This window comes from Moschus berezovskii, chromosome 12 (assembly GCF_049115385.1).
Source record: "Moschus berezovskii isolate FMDL1 chromosome 12, NW_MosBer_1.0, whole genome shotgun sequence".
Taxonomy (NCBI): domain Eukaryota; kingdom Metazoa; phylum Chordata; class Mammalia; order Artiodactyla; family Moschidae; genus Moschus; species Moschus berezovskii.
In genome coordinates, this window is record NC_142471.1 from 53,986,588 (window position 1) to 54,013,085 (window position 26,498).

Genomic DNA, 26,498 nt, shown 5'->3' on the forward strand with positions numbered 1-26,498 from the left:
ATCACAAACTATCTGGACCTCATTATTACCTGTATAATGAATGGAATGCACTAAGCAATCCTCACATTTTTTTTTTTAAAACCAGAACTGGTTTCAAATCCTCATTTCACTTGTATATACAGCTCTGTGACTCTGATCAAGTTGCTTAACCTCTGTGGGCTTCAAGTGCCTTAAATGTTCAGTTCAGTCACTCAGTCGTGTCCGACTCTTTGCAACCCCATGAATCACAGCATGCCAGGCCTCCCTGTCCATCACCAATTCCTAGAGTTCACTCAAACTCATGTCCATTGAGTCGGTGATGCCATCCAGCCACCTCATTCTCTGTCGTCCCCTTCTCCTCCCGCTCCCAATCCTTCCCAGCATCAGAGTCTTTTCCAATGAGTCAACTCGTCGCATGAGGTGGCCAAAGTATTGGAGTTTCAGTAATATAATTTTCAAAATGAAAAAAATCTAAATGTAAATACTGGCTCTGCTTATAGATGATGATGTTGTTGTTATTCAGTTGCTAAATCATATCCGACTTTGTGACCCCATGGACTATAGCCCACCAGGCTCCTCTGTCCATGGAATTCTCCAGGCAAGAATACTGGAGTGGGTTGCAATGCCCTTCTCCAGGGGATCTTCCTGACCCAGAGATCAAACACGGGTCTCCCACATTTCAGGCAGACAGATTCTTTACCATCTGAGTGTGCACCTTTGTGCAATCTTTCAAAAATCTGTTAAAAAAAAAAAACTGAATTGCAAACATCTCAGGGGAAAAATATAAACCTACACTATGTTACAGATTTTAACTGTTTAGCATAAAGTATGAAGGTAACTTTAAAAATATATCTTGGTGCTGAAGAAAATGGGAACTTTCATATTTCAATTTCTAGAAATTCTATTAGGCATTCAATAAATAATTCATACTAATCAAAACATGGAGAAAAGTGATATATTTCATTTTATTTTCTAATTACTAATGTTAATTGTTTAAAACATCTTAAAAGCTCTCTCAATTATTACATTCATCTCTCCCCAAGCACACACTCAGTACAAAGAACTGTTGGAAGTGGAAAGTGATAAGAACAGGAGAGGGGAAAGGCATGGAAAAAAGAATGTTGTGTGAGTGCTTTCTGAGCCCCAGATACCACACTAGTCTCTTTCAGTTTGTATTTATAATTTAACACCAGCTCTGTCCCTTGGTAGCTTACAACCTAGATGAAGACAGACATAACACTCATTCAATGAACTACTGCCACCTGCCAAGTACTGTCCCATGACCTGGGGCCAGGATTAACAGAGGCAAGCTTACCTGAAGCCCTCTGGACAAAGAAAAACTAGAAAACAAATAAATAGATAACTTCAGATAATGAAGTGCTATGAAGAATCCAAGGTAAATTAAATGCAAAGGAAAATACTAGATATGAAAGTGACCAGGGTCTGCTCAGAAAGGACATCTTTGAGGAGATGGTACCTGAGTGTGTGTATACACACATTTATATATGCAATAATAATTAGCACAATACTTAATATTATATTAAGTACCAAAGAATATTAGACCCAAAAAATTCAGACCTAAGATAATGCCAAGGAGAAACCATTTCACAGTGGTGTTAGAAGAAGAAAGTTTCCTGAAATCAAAGGCAGATGGGACTTGAATAAAAAGGGACATTCCAATTTGCAGCAGAATGCAAAGAGAGACAGCGCCTAACTATGACTCCCAGCCACTGTTTTGACCATTGGTTTGATAAACTGTTTTCAGTAATGTTTATGGTACAGTCTACCACATTTTGTTCTAAATTCCCATCCTATTATTTCAGGAATTCCTAAACATTAGGGCACATCAGAATCACCTAAAGGAATGTTAAAATAGAGATTTCAGGGCACTAGCCCAAGGTTCCTGATTCAGTGAGTTGAGGTGAGAATTAAGATCTTCCATTTCTAACAAGTTCCCAAGTGATGCTGGTGTGGTAAGTCCAGGTAACCACTGTGGTTATTTATTTATTACGCACTGCCCACCATTCTGGATTGTATAACACACAGCAACAGTATCAAGCAACTCAGTGATTTATGGGGTGTTTTTGAAACTTGTTGCTACCATTTGCATTTTTATGAAATTGCTCTAAATCCTTTGTGTATGTGTGTATATAATTCTAATAGTTTGAATTCATAGTTACCTTGTACTTCTATATTTATCAAAGCTGATTCTCATTACACAAATATCACTCACTCTCTTCTCCACTATTACTTATTTGAGTAAGAAAATCCAAATTTGGCCAATGGAATTTAAGACTTCCAACCAGTTGTGTAACTGAGGCTTGAAGCCTATTGCAAATGCATGAAAGAGCTTATTGTCCCTGAAATTCCTTTCATCAATCCCCAGTGAATCACTGAAGTAAAATTATTCTTTATTCTCTCACTCTGAAACTTCATTCCTATACCTGCATAATAACAAAGAAAGCTAACAGTGCCACCCCATTTCACTATTGAATAAGCAACAGGTCTGGCAAGCTCCTCACCTGGCTCATAACCCACAGGCCTTTGCACCAGGCAGGATGGACTGGCGTCAGAGCAAAGGCTTCTGGGGTATACAGCCAGCCACGTAGCAAGCCAGGGTCAGGGTCTTTAGTGAGACAAAGTGGAGTTAGCCAGTCACCTAATCAGAGTTATGTCCCACTGGGGATAGGACCACCTACATTAGAGACCATTTAGTCTTGTTCATGTGTTTTCAGCCCCACTGGCATAAGAGCCCATTAGAATTCTTCCTTTCAAAAAAGCTCTACCCAAAAGAGAGTGTTTATTGAAACCCTCCTCACCTTCTTCATGAAAGCACCACCTCAGGCACATTGAGATAACTGAAATTTCTCCCTTCCTCTCAAGTCCTATAAAGTCTTCTGTCTTATGTTTCTCTCATGTACTCTTGTCCATTCTTTTATTTCACAATCCAAATAGCTCCTCTTTGTCTCTTTCATTTCACAAATAGCTCCCAAACCCGTTCCATATTCGCCTCAGGGGTTGGAACTTATCTGTAACTTATCCATGCTCTCTTCTTTTATTACTTGGCAGACTATGCATGGGAAGCCAAAACGGCAAGTGGGAGGCCAAAATCAAGGAAATATATTAGTGCTAAACAAAAATGGAAAGAGCTGGGAAGTTGTAGAAAGGCATAAAACACACTGCTTACAAAGTCCCTCTAGATAAACAACTCTCAATACAGTAGTCAAAGGCACACTTGGGCAGCATTGTGTGGTCTTGGGCAAATTACTTAAATTCTCTGAGTATGCTTCACTTTTGCTGTCTCTGCTGCTGCTGCTAAGTCACTTCAGTCGTGTCCGACTCTGTGTGACCCCATAGACGGAAGCCCACTAGGCTCCACCGTCCCTGGAATTCCCCAGGCAAGAACACTGGAGTGGGTTGCCATTTCCTTCTCCAATGTATGGAAGTGAAAAGTGAAAGTGAAGTCTCTCAGTCGTGTCCAACCCTTAGCGACCCCATGGACTGCAGCCTACCAGGCTCCTCCGATTTTCTAGGCAAGAGTACTGGAGTGGCTTGCCATTGCCTTCTCCTTGCTGTCTCTAGAATGGAGCAAATACTCTCTACCTTTCAAAACTACTATGAAGATTAGGGGGAAAATTCATATTATCCCCCAGTACAATGCCTGAATCCAGTAAGTAAGTATTCCATAAATGACAACCTGCTACTGCTACTGCTGCTGTTACTATTAATCAAGTCATTGCAACACTAACATACTGAATCTGTGTACGAAATTCAATTCCTCAGTTTCTGCATTACTTGAAAAAACAGATGAACTTTTCTGACACCAATAAGACTTAAGGTTAACAACAAATATCCTGGATCCAAAAACAATCTTAATATTCTAAACTTCACTGAGTAAACCATAAATTGATATCACACAGTCCCTCAAGGGAATTGATACCATTTGCAAAATAAGATGCTTGTTTGTATGGAACGTATTAAAAGGTAATTTATAGAGACAGAAAATGGATCATTGTGTGCCCAGGGGTAGAGGTGTAGCAAGGATTGGCGAAAAGTGGGACTCAAGTATTCTGGGCCATAACAGATATGTTCCAAAACTATAGTGGTAGTTGCCAACTCTACAAATTTACTAAAAATCATTGTACTAATATACATGTAGACTGGGTGAAATTTATGGTATGCAAATCATATCACAATAAAGTTGTTGAAAATAATGTATCTTTTTGGTAACATGAAACATTTCAGGATAAACTAGTATTTTTATTCTTATTCTAAAGTTTTCCAGTATCAGTTTATCACTACACCTGTCATGAATTTGTCTGAGACAATTAATGTATTCCTCCATAAGTTAATAGGCCTGTTATTGCTTTTACCCACAATCATAATGTTTGTGAAAAGACATCTTGAAATGCAGTATAAAAGTCACTGCTGCTGCTGCTGCAAAGTCACTTCAGTCGTGTCCGACTCTGTGTGACCCCATAGACAGCAGCCCACCAGGCTCCCCTGTCCCTGGGATTCTCCAGGCAAGAACACTGGAGTGGGTTGCCATTTCCTTCTCCAATGTGTGAAAGTGAAAAGTGAAAGTGAAGTCGCTCAGTCATGTCTGACTCGTAGCGACCCCATGGACTGCAGCCCACCAGGCTCCTCCATCCATGGGATTTTCTAGGCAAGAGTACTGGAGTGGCTTGCCATTGCCTTCTCCGATAAAAGTCACTAAGAGAAAATATTTATAGGCTAAGATTATGTTCTGCATCTGATGGTTTCTCAGCCTGGATAGCAAATATTCAACTTGGGAATGAATGGCTTTCAAACAGAAATCCATTATCAGTGAATAACTTCTATGTAAACAGCTCAGGAAAGAGAAAAGGCACTTTGCTCTAAATATTTCTGATGGATTAAAATCACATCATTAAAGCAGTGGGTCTGTAAAAATGCACCAGGGCAGCAGTGCCCCAGTCCATGCGTACAATGGCCCACAAGTTAAAATGAATGTTAAGAATAATATCACTATTGTACAATGTCACATAAATGCATCTGCAAAGAATGGCCACCAAATATTCTTCCTGTCTTTAGAATACAGACAGGTTTTCCTTCAGATACTACACAACTATTTTCACTATGATTTCCTAACATAAATGAACTATGTGGTTCTCAATTCAAACTTAGAAATCCAATCTTGACTTCTCCGTAGGCCTCTAACTGCTCATTGAATGAACTAAATGGCATAATTACAAACCTGAAAGCTTACTTATGTTTGACATTCCTTATCCATAGTTAGCCCACGGAAGTCAACACAGCATTCTTGCTGTCATTCAGCCTTCCTGACTCAGAGTCCACAAAACCACACTGGGTTGCACTGGCTGTCCTCTAGGACCTTGTCATAACTGACACTCTACCCACCTGTGCTCTTCAGTTTGGCTAAAAGATGTTTCAGTTCAGTTCAGTTCAGTCGCTCAGTCGTGTCCGACTCTCCGCGACCCCATGAATCACAGCACACCAGGCCTCCCTGTCCATCACCAACTCCCGGAGTTCACTCAAACTCATGTCCACAGAGTCGGTGATGCCATCCAGCCATCTCATTCTCTGTCGTCCCCTTCTCCTCCCGCCCCCAACCTTTCCCAGCATCAGAGTCTACAGAACTCTAATAGCGCAAAGAGCAACTCACTGGAAAAGATCCCGATGTTAGGAAAGATTTGAGGGCGGGAGGAGAAGGGAACAACAGAGGATGAGATGGTTGCATGGCATCACCGACTCAATGAACGTGAGTTTGAGCAAACTCTGGGAGACAGTGAAGGACAGGGAAGCCTGGCGTGCTGCAGTCCATGGGGCTGCAAAGAGTTGGACACGACTTAGCAACTGAACAACAACAATAAAAACTGAGTTTAACTCAGTAACACTGAAAATATAATGATAATTTCAACAGCTTACGTCTCCTGCTATTTGTACAACTCCACAATATGTTTTATATCCTGTACTGAGGGACTCACAAACATGATCTCTAATCAAATCCTCATTCACAATGAGAAAATGGAAGCTCAGATAGATTCAGTCTCATACACCTCGTGAGTGGTAAAGTAGCAGCTGAAGCAGAGCCCATGTCCATATCCATTGTATATGCTGTATATTCTGAGCCTACCCGCTTGGATTTTCCATTGAATATGCTGTACATTCTGAGCCTACCTGCTTGGATTTTCCATTGTATATGCTGTATATTCTGAGCCTACCCGCTTGGATTTTCCATTGTATATGCTGTACATTCTGAGCCTACCTGCTTGGATTTTTCCATAAATGCACTGCTGAACCACAGAACTCAGTGGCTTCTCAAGACCATTTCTCAATGCATTGATGCTGCACTGAGTATGGAAAGAAGGATGAACTGAGTCTGAGAGCCTGATGAATTTACAGAGTTATCACTTATGAGCTGTTGGATGTGGGTTGTTACCTCACCTCATTGATCCTTAATCATCTCTTCTGTAAAATGGAAATGATCTGTTCTCCTTTATCCATTTAGATACTGTGAGGCATAAATGACCTACATTCATTTTTCCAGCCAATTAATAGATGTTGTTATTAAGCCTCACTTTTTATCAGATACAAGATACACAGTTGCATTGATACATAGGTCTTTTAGGAATTTAACCTCAGACATTAACAGAAGCATAAGGTCAGATTAAGAGTTTAAAAAAAATTTTTTTTCCTAGAATTGGGTGTTTTCAGGTTCCATTCTGAAGAGCTAAGAGACAATATGCCAAACAGAATCAGCCTTTAAATGTTGCCTATTTCATTATGGTTATTCTTGAGGTAAACACCTAATGAAATTTTATTTTATCATGAGTTTAATGGTTTCCATCATCTCATAACATTAAAATCTATGTGACTATTGGGATAGTTAAAATCAGCAAGCTATTATCATAAACTTGAGAGAATTTTGTTAGTGAGAATTCTGTGTCCACAAAAAGGATTTAAATTTTTGATAGATTATTCTTTAAGCTATTCCCATTCATTCCAGGCATGTATTTCTCAATTAACCCAGTTACTTTTTAACCTATTTACGAGGTTTTATGTTACAGAGTTTAAGTTGAGACATTTCAGTTGGAGAAAAAAAAATGCTTCCTTAGAAAGATAATTTAGAATTTCATCTTAGTCCAACTAGAAGGGACTTTTCAAGACCATGCAATCCCAGGTTTTCAGGTGAAAATCTGAAATGCCTTCAGAGGCCAGGAGATAACACAAACAAGAGAGATGATAAGCTAGATAAAGACTGTATAGAGTGTCAGGGGCTGTGATGAACTCCTGGAGTACAGGGCCTCCCACAAAGGTATGTCAAGGCATTCAAGTTCAAAGTTTGTAACACTCTTCTGGCCAAGCCAAAGATGCCCCCAAGCTCTACTGAGCCCAGTGATATGCTTCCCATTTTCAAAATTTTAAATTTAAAAGATGAAGCATATGAGGGCCAAGAACTTGGAGAGGCTTCTTTTTTGTCCTTCTTCTGGCCAAGAGTTATCAAGCATCTACTGTGCGCCAGCCCTATTCTGGGCTCCAAAGGTACAACATGGAGCAGAAGAGAAACTGGTATTGTTTTCATAGAATTTACCATCTTGCAAGAGAAGGAGATGCTAACCAATCAATGACCAACCTAAAGAAATTCAAACTCAGAGGGACATGAAGAAGACAAAGTACATAGCACTACAAAGTCAGACACTGAGAACTGGACACCAGCCTCCAGTCCAGGTACCCTGGGCTCAATTCTTAGTGTAGGAGCCCTGAAAAGGTAATGTCTTTTTTTTTAAGCATATTTGAGGTTGAGAAAGAGTTACATCTAGCAGAGCTCTACACTAGAGTAATTATTTAAGAAATATTTGGTAAAAATTGAACAAATAAACAACTGAAAACTAATTCACAGATTATGTTACCAGAAAAAAAAGAATCAGAGGGTATTTTATAAAATTTCCAATAATAGTTAAATTAAAATGCTAACACTTAGGGAGAAATAAAGCATTAGGAAATGAGGAAACGTTTCTTTAAAATGAAAATTTGAATTTAAAATTAGCAGCACAGGCCACTAAAAACGTTCTTAACTGATAACAAAAAAAAATATGAAAGTACAAGACAGAGAAAGTTTTCTACATATGATACAGCAAAAACTAGGCACAAGCAAATGTATTAGATAACAGTTTGAACACAACAGAAATACAGTTTCCTATAAGAAGAGCTTCCTTGATACTTAGGTTTACTAGCCTCAAAAACGGATAATTCTTGGCCACCACATGTTTATCAGTATAGGGGCATGAAAAAATGTGGATATATGAAAAGTTCCCTGAGCTCAGTCAGTAAAGAATCCACCTGCAATGCAGGAGACGAGGGTTCTCTTGTGGTGGAAAGATTCCCCTGGAGAAGGAAATGGCAACCCACTTCAGTATTCTTGCCTGGAAAATCCCACTGACAGAGAAGCCTGGTGGGCCACCGACCATGAGGTCACAAGAATCAGACACAACATTAGTGATTAAACCACCACCACCACTACCACAAAAAGGAACACAATTATAAAAGAGAATTGAAATAGGACATATCCTTTAAAAAAATGAGCTGTTGGGACAATCAACGAGACAGCATGGCACAAAGAGAACACGCATGGACTCTGGGGTCACATACATGTGCTTTTGCCTGTTTCAACCTACAATTTTATTTTGAGCAAGTTGCTTAACTTCTCTGTGCCTCACGTTCTCTATCTGAAGAATTGGGGTGAAGGGTACCTACTTTATCAAATTACTGTGAGAATTAAATGAGAAAGCTTTTATAGTCTACAGTCAGGCAAATAGTTTAGTAATAATTAGCAGTAGCAGCAGTAGCAACACAAATTGACCAGTAAAGACAAGGCTTAAAAGTGACAATTATAACCTTCATTTTATAAAGGATTTCAGTAAAGATGAGAGCGGTTGTTCCCTAAGTCTGGGTGGGGGGGAGAAGAAGAAAAGATAAAGAATGAGCCTAGTTTAAACAAGACAAGTTTCCCCCTTAATCATGATGAAGCAACAGACTGAACTACAAAAAGAACTTTTGAAATATGGTGATGGTAGTCAAGAAGAAAAGGGGGAAATCTATCATGATTTAAAAACTCACTAGCAAGGGTTCACCTCAGTGTTATTTAATGACCTCTAAGTTCCTCCAGTAGAAAAGCCACTCTTGCCAAGACAAATAATGTCTACTTGAGATCTTTTCCATCTATCACACTGACACTAACCCTTAGGAATCCAGAAGACAGAGCACTGCTCTGTGATGATAAATGATTTACAGGGCACAGGACTTCAGGGGTGGTACCAAAAGAAAAAGACAAGCCACAGAAGAGAAATGGTCAACTGAGAAAGATAGCCTTCTCTGTGATGAGCAGTGTTCTGTTTCACACTTTAGTTTGAAGGTTCTGGTGGCACACTTCACTTGGTTTACCTCTCTGCACATTCTGCCGTGAGCTCTTTACCAACATTTTTTAAATATCAGTTCTTTATATCTCTTCACTTTTTAGGTAATAGAAGGGTAACTCTGGATTGCTTAAAATAACCATATTATAGATGGACTCTAACTTTCAGTGGAAATAACAGGGTTCTCTTTAAATATCAGAATTCTCTGAAATAATTTCTTGTAATAATCCATAAACATGTAAACACTCATACATATATAATGCTTCGAAGCATCTAACTTCTCCATTCCCAGAACTTTTCCTTACCTACTCAATATTATTTCAAATGCCACAAACTATACTCTTCTAGTAGTTCTCTTTCAACAAAACAAAAACCTCTTTTAAAAAAAATAGACTAGCTATTTCCCACCAAAACTCAAATGAAAAAGACATCTTAATGCCTTAAGCAAAGCATACAAAAGGCAAATTCATGAAGTATGCAAAGAGGTGGCAAGAAGCTAATAAAAGATGTTCCATTCACAGTGGGCTTCTTATTGTATTTCTTTGCCATTCCTTTTCATGAGGCCTATTTCAAAGTAATAATCATTTAATTTTATGCTATTCAATGCTTCATGAACAAGAAGTCATTTAGTTCTTGTTTCTTTTTTTCTTTCAGTAAGAGAGTGTAGATCTCCATACTAAATAATACTAAAACATCTAGAAGGCAGTCGGGCAGATTACAATTTTTCATGTTTTATTTTTCTTTTATGAAGAACAACAAAAAGTCTGAAGTTAGATTTTGAAGAAAATGACTAGCCCCTGATGAAGGCTACCACCACAAAGAAACAGTCAGAGCAGAGTTCCTTTCAAAATATTCTAAAGCTTTTCCGATCTACAAGAAACATTGTTCATACAAATGGATAATGGAGTTGAATATTATATTCTTATAAAGTATTAAGTGAATGACTAGAAACTTTGAGCAATTCTTTCATTTTGCACTATACCAAATGCTGTGGGAGAAAAAGGATTTTCCTCTAAAAATTCAGAACTGTAAAAGTTCTCAAAATAAAAAAGTGATTCACTGAACAGATCTTCCAACCAAAAAATGACTTACTTTGCTGAGTGCCTCTGGACTGCCTTTTCTAACCTTTGATATCCTCAGATAGTTGCTAGATATGTGTTACTGTTGTTCAGTCACTAAGTTGTGTCCAACTCTTTGCAACCCCATGGACTGCAGCATGCTAGGCTCCTCTGTCCTCCACTATCTCCCCAGACTTTGCTCAAACTCACGTCCATTGAGTCAATGGTGCTATCTAACCATCTCATCCTCTGCGGCCCCCTTCTTTTGCTTTCAATCTGTCCCAGCATCAGGGTCTTTTCTAATGAGTCAGCTCTTCACATAAGATGGCCAAAGTATTGAAGCTTCAGCATCAGTTCTTCCAGTGAATATTCAGGGTTTATTTCCCTTAAGATTGACTATTTTGATATTCCTGCAGCCCAAGAGAATTTCAAGAGTCTTCTCCAGCACCGCAATTTGAAAGAATCAGTTCTTCAGGGCTCAGTCTTCCTGGTCCAACTCTCACATCCATACATGACAACTGGGAAAATCATAGCTTTGACTACACGGACTTCTACTGGCAAAGTGATGTCTCTGCTTTTTAATACGCTGTCTAGGTTTTTCACAGTTTTCCTTCCAGTGAGCAAGTGTCTTTTAATTTCATGACTGCAGTCACCATCCGCAGTGATTCTGGAGTCCAAGAAAAGAAAATCCATCACTGCTTCCACTTTTTCCCCTTCTACTTGCCGCAGTTAGGAAGAAGAAAGACCATGATTCACACAGAGTTCCACAGTGCAGGCAGTGGACCCTAGGGTTTATTCCTCTCTATCTTTTCTTTTCTCTCCTTCCACTGGCATGAGTTGCCACTACAGGTTTAGCAAAATAGTACTTGTCATTTTTAGATGTTTAATATTCCTCTGTAAAGGGTATGGTGACACCCTGTCAAAACCGTACAAGTCAAATACGAGGCCATCTTTTCTCCCTCACCGTAATATAAAATGTGTTATTCAGTAACCAATGATTTAGGCAGAGCACATCTTAAGAAGATGTAAGTGAGAGCTATGCTGGCTTGTACAGTATGCTCGCCAGCCACCTGTAAACGCCAAAAAAGAATGGCCAATCCGCCCTGCAGTCCATCAGTAGCAATAACTCCAGAGGGGCAAAATTTAAAATTCCCATTTTTCTTGCTTGTCATGACAACTCTTTTTTTCTTTCCTCCCAGTCCAGACTTAGAAGCACTGTCAACACCATAATTTATTGATCGAGCTGGACCATTAAGATGATCTACAGTATATACAGAAAGGAGATGTTTTCCCCTCACATTATCTCATTATTCCTTGGCCTAAATCTGGTGAAAGCTTGATAGCACTGTAATACAATTGTTTTATAAAATAGCAAAACTACTGTGCTTAACTAAAGTGTATTTGTCATCACTGACATGGACTACAATTAACCAAATTAAACTGACTGCTGATACTACAATTATTTCAAGTTCAAAGAAATACAATGTTACTCATAAAGAGCAGACATGGTCTTAAAGTAAGAAAATATAACTGAGCATTAGAAGGTCCACAGCATTAAGAGATCTGCTTTTGAGACATATTAATAATTTAAACTATTAATATATACTTTTGCAGGGCCTAAGTCACTTCACCTCTATATGGAAGGCAATGAAATTGCACCTGTCATAAAGGATTTCTGGTGAAGTTCAATTAGCACTTATGATCTTTAGACAGTCAAAGGTAATTAACATTTTTTTAAAAATTGTAGATGCAGGTGGAAGTAGCATATATTGACACTAAATTCACTGATTCTTTTTCTATACAATTCCCCATTCTTTTACATCTTGGATTATAAAATTTCTAAGACAGAGACACTTTCCCAGTGTCCTACCATCAATGCTGACCCTCTTTCTGCTTCTAGCTGCTAAGCTACACAGGTAAACACATGCTTTCGTTTTTGTTTCCTTTACTGTTGCTAATTCCTCTTGTCCTTCCCATTTAGGTCCAATAATCAAATGCATGACAAGAAACTGGATTCATAATGAAAGTGTTTACTTTCCTTATGATTACCTTCCCTATGTAATTAATGTTCCCAACCCTCTGTGCAGCCTTATGACATCTACGCTGCTGTTACACTGTCAGCTGAATACATTTTCATGTTTTAGAAGGAGGGAGAAAGAAACAAGAAAGCTTCTCACTAACTCCCATTTGAAAGAGATTATTTTTTTACCAAAAAAGTATTAGTAATTATATTAGTTGTTTCCATATATAAAGTACTATACTGATTGATCCTTACCTGAGAAGATAATGATTCAATTACACATGCAAATAGGCTCCTATCAGAGAAAATCAGGAACAATTTAAAGACTTTGTGTTTTGTTTTGTTTTTTTTAACAATATAAGGGGAAAGGGCTAGAGAGAGACCCAAAACTTGGCAATGGGAATAGCAATGAGGTTGTGACCACAAGATGTAGGAATTCCCAGCTCTTTCTGGAGCTTTTCTGAGGGACACACCAAGATTCTCCTACTACAACTGTCACGTCAGTCCTCTCATCTGCCAGCCCTGTTCACTACTCAGACCAGACCGTCTGGAAACGGGGCTGAGAGCTTGATGTACTAGCTCTGCTTTCTCTGAAGCCTCCCTGGAAAGTACTCCTCAGCCTGAGCTCAGGCTGTTTGCCTTAAAAGGATAAAATATCTGTAGGAGAAAAAAAAAAAAAAAAACTGTAGCTGGCTACAGAGACATCACATACCAGAAGGAGAGACACTACAAGCCCTGTGCGCTTTCCCAAGGAGGGGCTTGTCATTGTTTCACCTTGAAGTACAGAACATTTCATAGAAGCATCTGGGATTCCAGGAAACAGTCTTATTGGCTCATGAGGCAGCCCCCCTCGGTGAGAGTGGAAAACAAACTTGGCGGATGGCTGATCGTAAGGTGTCATATTTGAATCGTGGCCAGGACTCATGGCTGGCAAGAAAAAGGGAAGCATACTTACCCACGAAGGGAGCTGCTGCCACTTTTTGTGCCCCAGAGCCATGCAGGTCACCCCAGAGATCATGGTGAAAATGACAAGTGTGGCTGCTGTGGAAAGTGGGAAACTGGATCTGCCTGGCTCCAATGCAAGCAGGGGATTAGGGTTGGTAAAAAAGAAAAAAAAAAAAAGGAACCAAGAAAAGTGCTTTTCCTGGCAATTCCAGGAACCTGTAGGAGCTGACATGGAATGAGCCACCAAGGAGGTTCTCAATCCTGGCTGCATATTAGAGTCGCCTCCATTTACCTCCATCTCCAGTCCACCAAGAGGCAATTAAATCACAATCCCTGGAGGTGGCACCCCAGGAAAAAAATTTTTTAATTCCCTAGGTGATTCTAACATGAAGCCTAGGGTTGAGAACCGATGAACTAGGTAAGGTAATGATTATTTCTTTGAGAGAATAAACAACAGGCATTAACTAAATAGTATACACCTACAATTTGGAAAAAACAAAAAGCCTGATGCTTTTCCAAGTTCTTAGTAGTTAAAGGTTTTAGCCAATAGACACATTCAACTCTTTAAGTGGAAAGTTTATCCTGTTGCTTTAATATTCCCCTCCCTCTCCCCTCTTCCCCTCGCACCCTCCTCCCCCCACACACACCCCTGCTGTGTTCTCATCAGACTGTTTCCTACATCGTGCTGTTCACTGGAACTATCTGAGAAATCTTTAAAAAGCACTGATGGTTGGCTTCACCTCCAGACATTCTGATTTTAATGGGTTTGGGTTTTTTTTAAAGCTCCTCAGATGATTCTAATGTGCAGCAGTAAAGTTTGGGAAACAAACTTTGGTTTGGTCCTATTTTTTCCACTTTTCCCCAAGCACTTGTGCTTCCTATTTAATTACTGGTGAGCAGATACTCCCCACAGAACAGCCTTTATGGTATCTATTAGGATCATGAAATTGCCTCATCCTCCCACCAATTTGGGAAGCAGAAGAACCTAGAGGCTAATGAGAAGGGCTCTCAAGTTCAAATTCCAATTCAGCCTTTTACAAAGTGTGTGGCTTTGAGCCAGTTATTTAGCTTCTCTGAATTTCAGTGTCTTGTCCCTCACTGTCATGAAATGGGATAACCTAGAGTGTTCCTCACAAGGTTATTTGATTTAAAAAAAAAGACAATCTATGTAAAGCACAGGGAGCAATCGTCTGACACAGAGTAACGGCTCAATAAATGTCAGCCATTGCAATCAGGATGGGCAGTACCATTCTGACCTATTTTTTTCAGAAACAGTGATGCACTGACTTACCTTCCACTTTCTTTTTCTGCATGGTGGTCTGCACAAAGCCCACCAAGACCTCCCTGGTATCAGACTAAGGGATGTTTCAAAGGGACAATACGAGGTATTCAAAATAAGCATTGATCTAAAGGGAAACATTTTAATGGGGTTTCAACTCGCAAATGAGGCCAGCCATTGGTACATTCCAATTTGAGTGTTTTCATACACAAAGTTCTCTCTTACCTGTAAATTCTGTTCCAGTCTCATTGCCTATTCACTTGTCCACAAAGCCCACTAATCCTTTTCAACTTCGCAAACATGCCATAGCTTTCACAGTAGTCATCCTGTTTTACCCTTTCCTGTCCTCCTGACACATATCTCTTCTTCCCACTCCCTCCTGCTTCTTTCCTATTAATAACTATGATTAAAAAGTCCATTCAGAAGCAAGACACTTTGAGAGTATACTATTAGTCCCACCTTTTGCTCAACATCTGTTTTGTGTAGCTACAGATTCTGTGCTCTTGTTTATATTTACATGACAGTTTGGGAGGGAGAACATCCCTCTGCTCTTAGAAACAAAATACACTCGGAGTTCAAACAGGCTGCACATACTTACCAGAAAACACATTTGAAGGAGGTGCCGAGGAATGCAGTCATTATAGAAGATAGTGAGAAGGAAGGGGAACTGGTGTCAGAAGGCTGGGTGTGTGAAAATAAGAGAGGGACTGTCAGGGAAGGGGTGGCAAACAGCGCCAGCTCAACAGTTCAGATTAGGATTCAAAATGCCACAGATGTGATTGCATAATAAGCTGTTGCGCATACGGGTAAATGCTGCTTTCAGCATGCTCTTATTTATCATATTGACTTGCGTTCTCAGAGCGTGGAACATTCAAGTCGGAGGGTCTGAGTGCTAGCATCGGGCCCAGTTCTCTGGGATAGGCAGCAGCACCTATGGCAAAAATGGAAGAAAGGGCAGCAGTCTGGTGTTCGAATCTGGTTGCTAGGATACTATGGAGACCCTCCATTGCTAGGCAGACAGAAAAAAAAAATGCGTCCATATGCCTTATAACCTGCAAACAGCAACAATAGAGACATCATCTGCCTTCTTCTATCCTTTCCCATTAAGAATCCAAACTCAACTCTTTAGTGAAATAAAAGTAGTGGAAGCTTGGAAATGTGGCCCAGGAGAGCAAGGAAGTTGGTCATTTATATTCTCAGGCAGTTTCTAGAGCTACTCTATTGAAGGGCTTGTCAGAATTTTCATTATAAGCCCCATTTTAGGGGCACAAACTGTGCTTCAAAATACCCTAATAGTGTTTTAGCAGCCTGGTCTTATTTTTATAAAGGCTGCTACAATTTTAATTTTATTGCATAGACTATAATGTCAAATTAACAATCAAACTTAAATTGGATAGTCTATTAGAAAAGCGTTAAGTTGGAATTGAACTCCCCCACAAGAACAAGGAAGATGAATTTACAAAATCAACTTGAGGTTCAAGTCCCACCTAGGTTCTGTTTGCTGGGGTGTGTGAAGAATCCAGCATGCTAGTCTGTGGCATGAAACGAGATTATTTCCAGTGGGAACATTTAGAAGTGAGTGGAAAGAGGAACTTGTTTTCTTTAAGAGCGGAACTCAGCTTCTTTAAGAGTGTTAATCATCTGCTGCTTGGTTAAATTAAATATTATTACCTAGCCAGGATAGTTTTAGTTAATATCAGAACCATGCAGGTGGGAGATGCTGGCCTGGAATGACAGTCTGAGATTCAGAGCTTTACTAATGGGTAACAATTAGTCCTCAGTGTAAGTGTGCGTGCATGCATGTGAACACACATACCCCCCTCAATTATTCTAAAAACAAGCAGAAATGCCCTCTCAGCTACTCATCCTGATCCTCTCTGGCTGAAGCTTGGCTTTCCGCAATTCCTGCCATGGTATTCTGGTACAGGCACTAGTTGCTGTGATTCCCCAGATGTACCCTCTGCTTTCCTTTGTTGTCTTGTCCCTTTGCTGATGGCCCTCCCCACCCTAAACCCACCACTCTTACCCCATCACCACTCACCTAAATCATGCCATCGATCAGACACTTACTTTAAACACCTCGACTTCCACAAGAGTTTCTGATACCCTAAAGTTAAATGCGCTCAATTATGTTTTACCAACTGTCTTACGGATCTCCTATGTGACTTGCCTTACTCTATTTCTAGAATATTCACTTGTGCAGTATTGTTAAGCCCTGGTTAACGCCTTTGTGATAGGACACACACAACTCACATCCGAATGCCTGACACTAACTTGCCAATGGTGCATTCCACAAAAGTGCTGAACTGACCTATTGGATGTATCTGAAATGTAACCGTTACCTCTGATGATACTTATGCTTTAATATTATGCCATCTATGATTACACTCAAATCCTAGAATTTTCCCAACTTCCTACAGAATTTAACAGAGAGACTTTAGGAAGATTATACTTCTCTTGAAATGTACTACATCAAGGCTTAAAAAAATAATCAGATAAGATTGTGTTAAAATTAATGCCTCCCTAAAAATAAGAATATATTTCTTTTTATCCTCAGCTCTCCAAAGTACTTCACAGTCAAGCGTGTAATGTTACAAAACAAAACATGTCATCATCCTTTGAAATTCGGTTACCTCTGGGCTAACAGCTTAACAAAAATACAGAGACACTAACAACTTCTGACAGGAACTCAACTCTTATGACAGCAAGATGGAAATGACTTGAGAACATTTACCATAGGTAAAGGGTTTAGAGATCAACATACCAGTGACCAAATGTTCTAACCTACCACAGAGTCAATTTTCAGGAATAAACGAGCATGAAATAAAATTACTTTAAAAATCTATGAGAACTACACTGTCTGCATTATCAACAGGCTATCTGGTCAAAAAAATGAATATTTTATACAGTTTTCATCTTTAAGGATTTGTTTGCCTAATTTAATCCAAAACATACAGTCTGATAGCTTTACCTTCTCAAGTAGTTACTTAGGAGCAGTGGAGTATAGATTCCAATTTGCTAATCAGTTCTTTTGTGCATCACACTCATAACAGAAAAAGGGTTTTTGGGCTATTTCTACACATGTGTAAGAGAGTCAAACAAAAATACCAGCCCTTACAGGCACTCACAGGTGCAGCAGGAGTGCCTGGCTCTGAGCTGGAATCCCACATGGCCTTCCCTCCAATTACAAGCATACAAGGAAACTCCAAACCAAAACTGTTAAGATGATTTAAGTTCATAAGTTACTTTACATGTTATACTATTTTTCAAATGATTACTTAAAAAAAAACACACAAGTTTTTTTAAAAATCCTAATCCTTAGAAGGCAACCTCAGTAAGCAAAAAGTAAACATACATATATGCATACATCAGATAACTGAGTAGGACATTCTCTGGACAGTTACCTACATCCAGTAGAAAGAGAATAGAAAACTACATGAGCATGAATTTGCAATCAATTTTGGGCTATTTTGATGATTTCATTTTAACTCAAACTCTCAAAAATCTGCAAGTTTTAAAAAGATGACCAAATTTAGGCTGTACTAAAAATAAAATATAAAGATATAAACACTTGTTGCCAGTAAGTCGGTATAATCAAATTGTGTATAGTGAAATAAACAGAAATTCAAACAAGTCTCCTTCACTTTGGTTAAGTTTTCCTAATTCTTCATGGAACTACCCTGTATGATCATTCAAATGACCTAAATGTAATCATTTTGCATACAATATGCTTCTCCTCTTACCAAAGGTACACTCTACCACGTAAGCCAATTTTATTCTAGTTTTCTTTATGTAAGTGTGAAAAAAGAACAGATGTTTTTCCAAAATTATTTAAGTTTGGAAGACATTTCATTCTATAGTTTTCTTCAATATAAATCCTTCAGAATCCCCAAACCCCTCATGGTGATACCTTAATAGCTGACTTTCTAAAAGTACAAGTTATTAAATAAAGATCAGAATGCAAACGCACAGTGTGGTTCAACTGATAAACGTTGATCATAACCGGATGTTGTGAATTATTTGCCACACTAATTTCATTTTCCACCGAGGACTTAAAAAATCTAGTTGTTCTGTATGTCATGCACCAAGAGATTTCTAAAATTTTACCACCTTATACAGCTCAGACTACACTGCTTAGATTCTTTTAGATCTTGTCCGATAAATTGTTTCATTGGAGTTATCAGCTGGCTTGATCATGCTTCAAATAAAACTGATTAAAATGGTCTTTTTAAGAAAGGAGAGTTTGTGCTGAGTTACTCCAAAGTCCTACCGATACTAAAATGAGATCCTATGGAGTGCTGAAAGACGCAGAGAGCTGTTTTTGAGTTATTTTTTTCATTATGCAAAACTTGGCCCTGGAGAGATGGCCATGTACCTCCTTAGCTGAAACAGGCAAGCATGTCAGCACTGCAAATTAACTTACCGGAGAAATCTGAAGTGGATTCAGATCATTCAGGTTTCTAAAGCAGATCTAAATCCACTCAACTATTAGGGCAACCTGGTGAGGTTAGAATCTCAGAAATGTATATCTTTATTGTCTTTTCTCCCCACACACAGAATACCAATTCCTCCTTAAGCTAAATCTGCATGAGGAAACAGCAAATGCTCTATGGCAACCAACAAGGAGAGGAACAAGTCTAAGTTTTCAAAACTATAATTAGTATATACTCACAATCTGCGCCCCCCCCATCCAATAAATAAAAACGGGAACAGTCCAATACTCTTTCTCCTTATATTAAATCTTTGTGTTTATTAAGTGAAAGGCTCCCAGGGACCTTGTATTATTATGTAACACGTGTCATCCAGCCAGTGTGATGTAGTTCGGAATAGAGTAACAAACCCCTCGGTTTATCAATTCTGTCATTAGTAACTTAAAATACCATTCATCTGGGTGCTTATTCTGTATTAACTTCATGTTCCTGCCACTTTACTATCTGTAAGAACTCCAAGTTGAGTGATGTGTAACAAGTTCCATTCAACTTTCCTACCTAGGTTGTGAAGCCCACTGACATCAGAACTACACAGTTGTTTAAAATGCTAGAACAATACCAGAGTGGTTGCATCAGAAGCCAGGAGTGAGGCAAATAATGTGACCACGATGTCTATAAAGGTTAAGTGGACTTCTCTTCATCTGACCCTGGAAACATGTAACCCTCCAGGGGAGACAGAGGCACCCCACTAGCAACATTATATAAAGTCCTTAGGGAAAATAAGCAATATTCTCCCTCAAATGTTATGAAAAAAAATATTTTTAAAAAATCAACAGACTAGGTTTCCATTTGTGGATCGTAAATGTCACCCAATTCTGGAAATCAAAAACTCTTTCCTTTTATATGTGTATCTGCTTATTTTTGACACTTTAATGATGCCAGAACATCAGGTTTGAAGGGTACCAGCTAGAATCGCCGGCATGTAGAGAAATCCGGGAGAGCCACAAAAGCATAGAAAGTAAGGGTGATAGCAGACGCATTTCAAGTCTGATGAGCCTGCAGTTAGGATTTTCCGGTTGGGCAGGTTTGCCAGGGCATTTGGGATGAGGCTTTCAATTCTCTAACTCATACATACACAACCTGACACACACCTGGGGCGCATTCAAACTCTACGTACAGTAGATGGCCTATATGAACGTATATGTATATATATATACACACACACATATATATGTTTTTTTTTTTTTAAATAGCTTGACATCTAACAAAGACAGGAAGGCAACGTAGGTGCAGTGAGTCTGGTCTGAGAAACGTGCACAGCCCCGCAAGAAGTGCGGGTTAAAATGAAACATTTCTGAGGGTGAGGATCAACAAGGCAAGCGGGAGGGGCGGGAGCCGACAGACAATACAGATACCCGCAGCTCCCCACCGACCGGGTGCCACACGGACCCGGAGCGTAACCCCTGCTTACTGTGGACTCTTGGGGTAGAAGGGCAGGGTCACATGGCTGAGATCCTGGATGTCAAAGGCGGTGGGCTCAGCGGAGATCGCCTGCCGCTTGGTGCGCGGCTCGCCTTGCAAGGTGCTCGCGCTCTGCTTCTGCGCCTGCTGGGTGGCCGGCCGGATCACCGAGCGGTACTTGTCCAGCTCGTTCTGCAGCTTCTGGATCAGTTCGTCCTTCTGATCCAACTCCAGCTCCAGCTCGTCGATGAGAGCATCCCGCTGCCTCAGCTCCTCGATCTTCTCCTGGAGCGCGTACTGTAAATCCCGCAGGGTGCCCATGCTCCTCCGGGCTGCCAGGGGCTCCTTCCTGCCGCTGCTCCGCGTCTTGGGGCTTCCTCCCCTCTCCGATCAACTTTCCCCAAAGTCGCTGCTGCCTCCCGAGTGCAAAAGCTTCCTACTTGAGACCAAAGCCAGCCTTGGCTTCTGAGCATGCCCAGTCTGCCGGCTCCAGCCACCGAGAGTTTCAGCGCCGATTCCACTTCTCCGGGCTGACTGTGAGGCTGAGAGCGGGGATAAAGCCAAACGGCAAGTCGAGCCGGGCTTCCACCTGAACCGTGGCGGGCGCCGGGGAGGAGAGACGCGAGCGCGGTGGCCGGGCCACGGGAGAAGGGACTCGAAAGGTGGCGGTGGGGTGGGGGACTCCGAGGCCGCGGCGGGTCTGCCCGGGTCACTCGCGCCGGGCGCAGAAGGAAGCGGGCGCAGAGTGTGGGGAGCCTGATAAACCTCTGGACGCGCCAGGGGATGCGCGGGCGGAGCGAGGCGGGAGCACTCCTTCGGGGGCGGAGGAGGCGGGCGGGAGAGGACCGGAGGGACCCTGAGCAAACTGGGGAGGCGTCTGCCGCGCCGGAGCCTACCGGGCTGGAGGATGTGGGGACTACAGTCCCGGCGACGAGCGAGGGCAGAGCGGACTCTGCATCGTAAGCGCTCTGAGCTCTGGAGGTGTCTGGACTGCCAGCCTCGCAGAGAGAGACTCCCAGCCTGTGGCTGAGCTCTGCCTCGCCGCCTTCCTCACGGGGAGCGCCTCACACAGGTGGTAACGCTTGAAAACAAACTTGCCCCTCAGGAGAGAGGAGCGAGTCCGTTCAGGGGAGGGTTTCCACTCACACCCGCGCGCCTCTGGGGGAGAGGGGGAGCTTTTGATGCCACCCCCACCCGCGCCAGCGTTTCCAACTGCTTCGAATGACTCCCCTTTCCGCTCCTTCTGAGCTCGGATTCATGAACTCTTTTTAGGGCAAAGGCCAGAACGGGATGGGACTGAGCCCTAGAAGGCTGCTCAGCTTCCCCACTGTCCGTCCCACTTAACCCGTGTCTGCGGAATAGTTTATGCAAAGGCCTTCCTCCTTCCACTTGCTGAATTTGCAGAGGGGAGTTGGGGGCGGGAGGCGGGCAGGTCAAAATCACTGCGGTGTTCCAAAAAGTTCACTCTGAAATTGAACCATAGCTTTAAAGTTACTTTCTTGATAACCAAACTGTTAGGGCGCTAGCCTTCCCCTTGAATGGCAAGACACAAACTTTGAAGAAGAGAGAAAATCTTAAAAGGGGGGACCCTAGACGGGCCGGGGTAAACTGTACACTGTACCGCCCCACCCCCATTGCCCCCATCCCTGCCTGCTCCGTATTTCCTAAAATGATGACAATTTAGATAGCATCCTTTCTGTCCAAGGGTAATTCTTCTATCATGTTTAGAATCTTCTATAACACTTAAATTCCTCATATTTACCTAAATCTTCACCTAGTTATTTAAATTTTTAGCATCTTTATTAGCAGTCCTTTAATTACTATTCTTGATAACTCAGTGTTATAATCCTCGATGTTCTATTTGGCCATTCCTTAACACTAAATAAAACAAATAGACAGAAGATAGATTAAGATTCTGATTGCAATCCAGAACTATTCACTGGAATCTAAATTTAGCCAAGGACATATATCAGTCTCAAAAAAAGTGCTCACTTTTTCTTTTGAATACACAACCTGTTCTAAGAAGAGCAAAAAGGAGAATGGGGAGGCGAATGAGAAAAAAAGGAGGAAAGAAAAGAACAGAACCAGCTAGCTAGTATCACCTTAATAAGCTTTTGATTTAAAGCGTATTTAATTTTGTCTGTAATTAAGGTGTAAATGAAAAAGGATACACAATCCTAAACATTCTACCCAGATTATGATTTAATTCTCTCACTACACATGATATGACACAATTGTTCTGCTTTCCGATGTGGATGTTTTCAGAAGTGCATTTATTTCAGAATGCGTTTTACAAGGTGGATGATTTCCCCCAAACAAACATGGATAACTTACAAATACTGAGAGCAGTAAATAGTAGTTCTGAATTATTGTTGTTTTAATGAAAACTAAACCAAGCAGAAGTGCTCTGGCTTTGTATAACTGACTCTTTTCTAAAAGAGCTTCCATGACATTTTCCTTCTCCCAGGCAAAAGGCCAAATTCTTATCTTATTTAACTTATGGGAATTCTTTAATTCCATGGGAAAATGTAGAAAACTTAATGAGACTCCTTTCCTATAGATCTATTATAAGGGTCCAGGAGCCCAAGAGTTTACGTCTAAAAATATATCAGGAGCATTGTATAGGGGACATCATTAGACAACTGCTAAGCAAGGTTATGCTGTAAGGTTCATTTGAGGCTTAAATGGGGTTACTTAATGTCTTTGAGCAGCACAAAATAAGAAGATTCTTCATTTGTAGAAAGCTTGTCTACACATAAAAAGGATAAAAGAAACTAAAGCATTTTCCCCAAAAAAATAAAAAATTGCATTTTAAACCAAGAAAAAAATCAGTTTTTTTTTAACAAAAATGAAATTTCTTCCAATGTTATGTAAATATTTTTCACTATTTAAACTACCATAATCTATGTACCACTAGAGGATGTTACATTTTCATTTTAAATGGAATTCTTGTGATACAAAATATATTCCTTGATGAATCCCATTGTGAGAATCAGAAATCTGTTGTAATAAATGCAAAGAAAGTAAACAGCTGAGAAGATATGACTATTACAATTTGACTTACACTTTAAAAGATGTTCAAGTTATAAGAATATATTTGGCTGCATTACTGTATATAATGAAAAAAATAAAATTATCCTTCAGTTCAGTTCAGTCACTCAGTCATGTCCGACTCTTTGCGACCCCATGAACTGCAGCATGCCAGGCCACCCTGTCCATCACCAACTCCTGGAGTCCACCCAAACCCATGTCCATTGAGTCGGTGATGCCATCCAACCATCTCATCTTTTGTCATCCCCTTCTCCTCCTGCCCTCAATCTTTCCCAGCATCAAGGTCTTTTCAAATGAGTCAGCTCTTCGCATCAGGTGGCCAAAGTATTGGAGCTTCAGCTTCATTCAACATCAGTCCTTCCAATGAACACCCAGGACTGATCTCCTTTAGGATGGACTGGTTGGATCTCTTTGCAGTCCAAGGGACTCTCAAGAGTCTTCTCCAACACCACAGTTCAAAAGCATCAATTCTTCAGTACTCAGTTTTCTTTATAGTCCAACTCTCACATCCATACATGACCACTGGAAAAACCATAGCCTTGACTATACAGATCTTTGTTGACAAAGTAATGTCTCTGCTTTTCAACATGCTGTCTAGGTTGGTCATAACTTTCCTTCCAAGGAGTAAGAAAATTATCCTTAAATACTTTAAAATCCTGAATTCTAGGTTTTCTGTTTTTAAAGTCAAAATAAATATTTTAAGTATTTCAGTGATGTCCTTGATTGTTTGTTTAAATCTTGAGGGACCTTGGTTTTCTATCTCTACCTTTTGAGTGATTCTAATATTTTCTTAAACATCTTTTGCAATTGCATTTGGTAAATGCTGGAAATAAATTTTACATAAAAAATATAGGTCTTATAGTTTCAACAGATATATTTACTATATGTCTTATAATAAACTTAATTGACTAAGTTATAATATCACAGATCACACACAAGTCTACTTTCTGCTATTAGGAAGTGGCTACCACAAATTTGGGGTGGAATGAAACTGCATATATTCAGCTTTCCCTCTGCCTAGCTGGGATGAGGTCTTAATGTTAGATGCTAAAGCATAGAACAATGCCATTTTTAAGGAACTTAATTCATATACTGGAATTCCATAGTAACTTTTCATCAGTCTCTCTTTGTTATAGCTCCAACAGAATATTCCAGTAGCCAGATCTACCTGTGGCATATTAATGCTCTTCAATTCTGCATCCAATCCTCATGACTGAGAATAACTAGTACCACACCTTACTTAATGGGATCTCAGAATCGCATAATGAGACCTTCAGTAATTCAGCTTTATCGTAATACTGGCAATTAAAAAAATAGTCTTTAGAATGTATTATTCTACACTAAAAACATAGTTAGCCTCAAAATAACTGTGATAATTTTGTCATCCAGCTGCCCATTCCACTGGTGCTATGGACATGGAGGCCTGGCGTGCTTCAGTCCATGGGGTCGCAAAGAGTCAGACACAACTGAGCAACTAAACTGAACTAAACATTTCCTGTAAGAGTCCGAAAATCGAAATTTCCTTCTGTCATTTCATGTACATGTCTTGAACAGCAAAAAACAAAACCAAAAACCAACAAAGAACATAGCTAAGCTTTATAGGTCATGTAAGCAGCCTCTTACAGAAGAATCTAGATATAAAGGTAACTAATAGTGGTAAACACACTAGTTTGCTTGACAGTGTTCATCTTAATCGTGACCACAATAAAAATAACTAACTTCCTGGAACACTTAATGTATGACAAGCACTGTTCATGTAACCTTATGAGTTGGACATCATTTCCTTTTATATTTGAGAAAAGGGAGGCAGAGAATCACTCACTGTGGTGTTGTTCAGTCTCTAAGCTGTGTCCGACTCTGCAGCACACCAGGCTCCTCTTTCCTCCATTATCTCCTGGAGTTTGCTCAAATGCCTTCTTCTGGATCCAGAGTGATAAGATATTAATTAACATTAACTGGCCTGACTTTGGAGTTAGGGACGTGGGAAGAGGAGAAATTTGGAAAATTGTAAAACAGTAGGAAAAAATATTTTTTAAAAGTTCCTTTTCCCCAAACTGTCTTTATTTCAGCCTCATTTCATCTTCAGTTTATGGTCACCAACTTGTACCCATTTACCTGGGATTGCCCTTGTTTTAATATTAAAATTGGTTGGGACTGTCCTACTCTTTACACTAAAGTCCTAGTTATACCTTGGTCCTGGGCAAACCAGGAAGGTTGATCATACTCTATAATTCAGGATTGCAAAGCCTCTCTATTTTACAAATATTTTCATATTTTGTATTCAAAGTTACTGATAGAAAAGTAAAACCAAGGAAGATCTGTAATAATAATACCTATTATTCTAAGCTCATTACAAACCCACTTACACATTTGTTTCTGTGAATATGTTTTAGGAAAGCAATCATCCAATTTCAATGCATAATAATACACCACAGGAATTGTCTTTGGACTGTAAAGGGGAGATGAGTCAGACAATAGAATTTTAATTATTTTGATAAGTCAGACAAGGATTCAAGGCTTTCTTTTTGGTTTGCTCTTAAAAAATCTAGAATTTAGACAGATTGGATTCTTAGAGACTAAGCACAAGAATTCAAGTTCCTGCTATTTGATTAACTCTTATAGGATTATATGATTATGATTCTTGTGTTTGGTGACTAGATTTGGTCATCAGGAATAGATATTTAAATGAATATAAATAAAACTCCTAATGGCAGGGCTGTTCTGAAGTCACACTATCACAAATGATAAGTTGTGCAGGAAAAAGGGAAAAAAATCATAAAACATTAATGATGAAAAACTTACTGCAGAGACATGGAGAGTCATAGTGCCTTGTACCATACTTGCTAATGTGCTTAGAGT

At 39.9% G+C, this 26,498-nt stretch overlaps 1 protein-coding gene across 3 annotated transcripts in view; it reads right to left on the minus strand.

Annotated features, from left to right (window-relative positions):
• The window catches only part of PRKG1 (protein kinase cGMP-dependent 1), a 1,472,222-nt gene that overhangs the window by 1,325,193 nt on the left and 120,531 nt on the right, over positions 1–26,498 (minus strand). Inside the window, exon 1 of one of the 3 annotated variants that reach the window (XM_055425186.2) lies at positions 20,599–21,329. The exons of the other annotated variants lie outside the window; for them this stretch is intronic. Within the exon in view, the coding sequence (XP_055281161.1) occupies positions 20,599–20,909 (311 nt within the window). The 5' untranslated portion in view covers positions 20,910–21,329. Of the gene's footprint in view, positions 1–20,598; positions 21,330–26,498 lie in introns of those variants that run through there. 3 annotated transcript variants of the gene reach the window in all.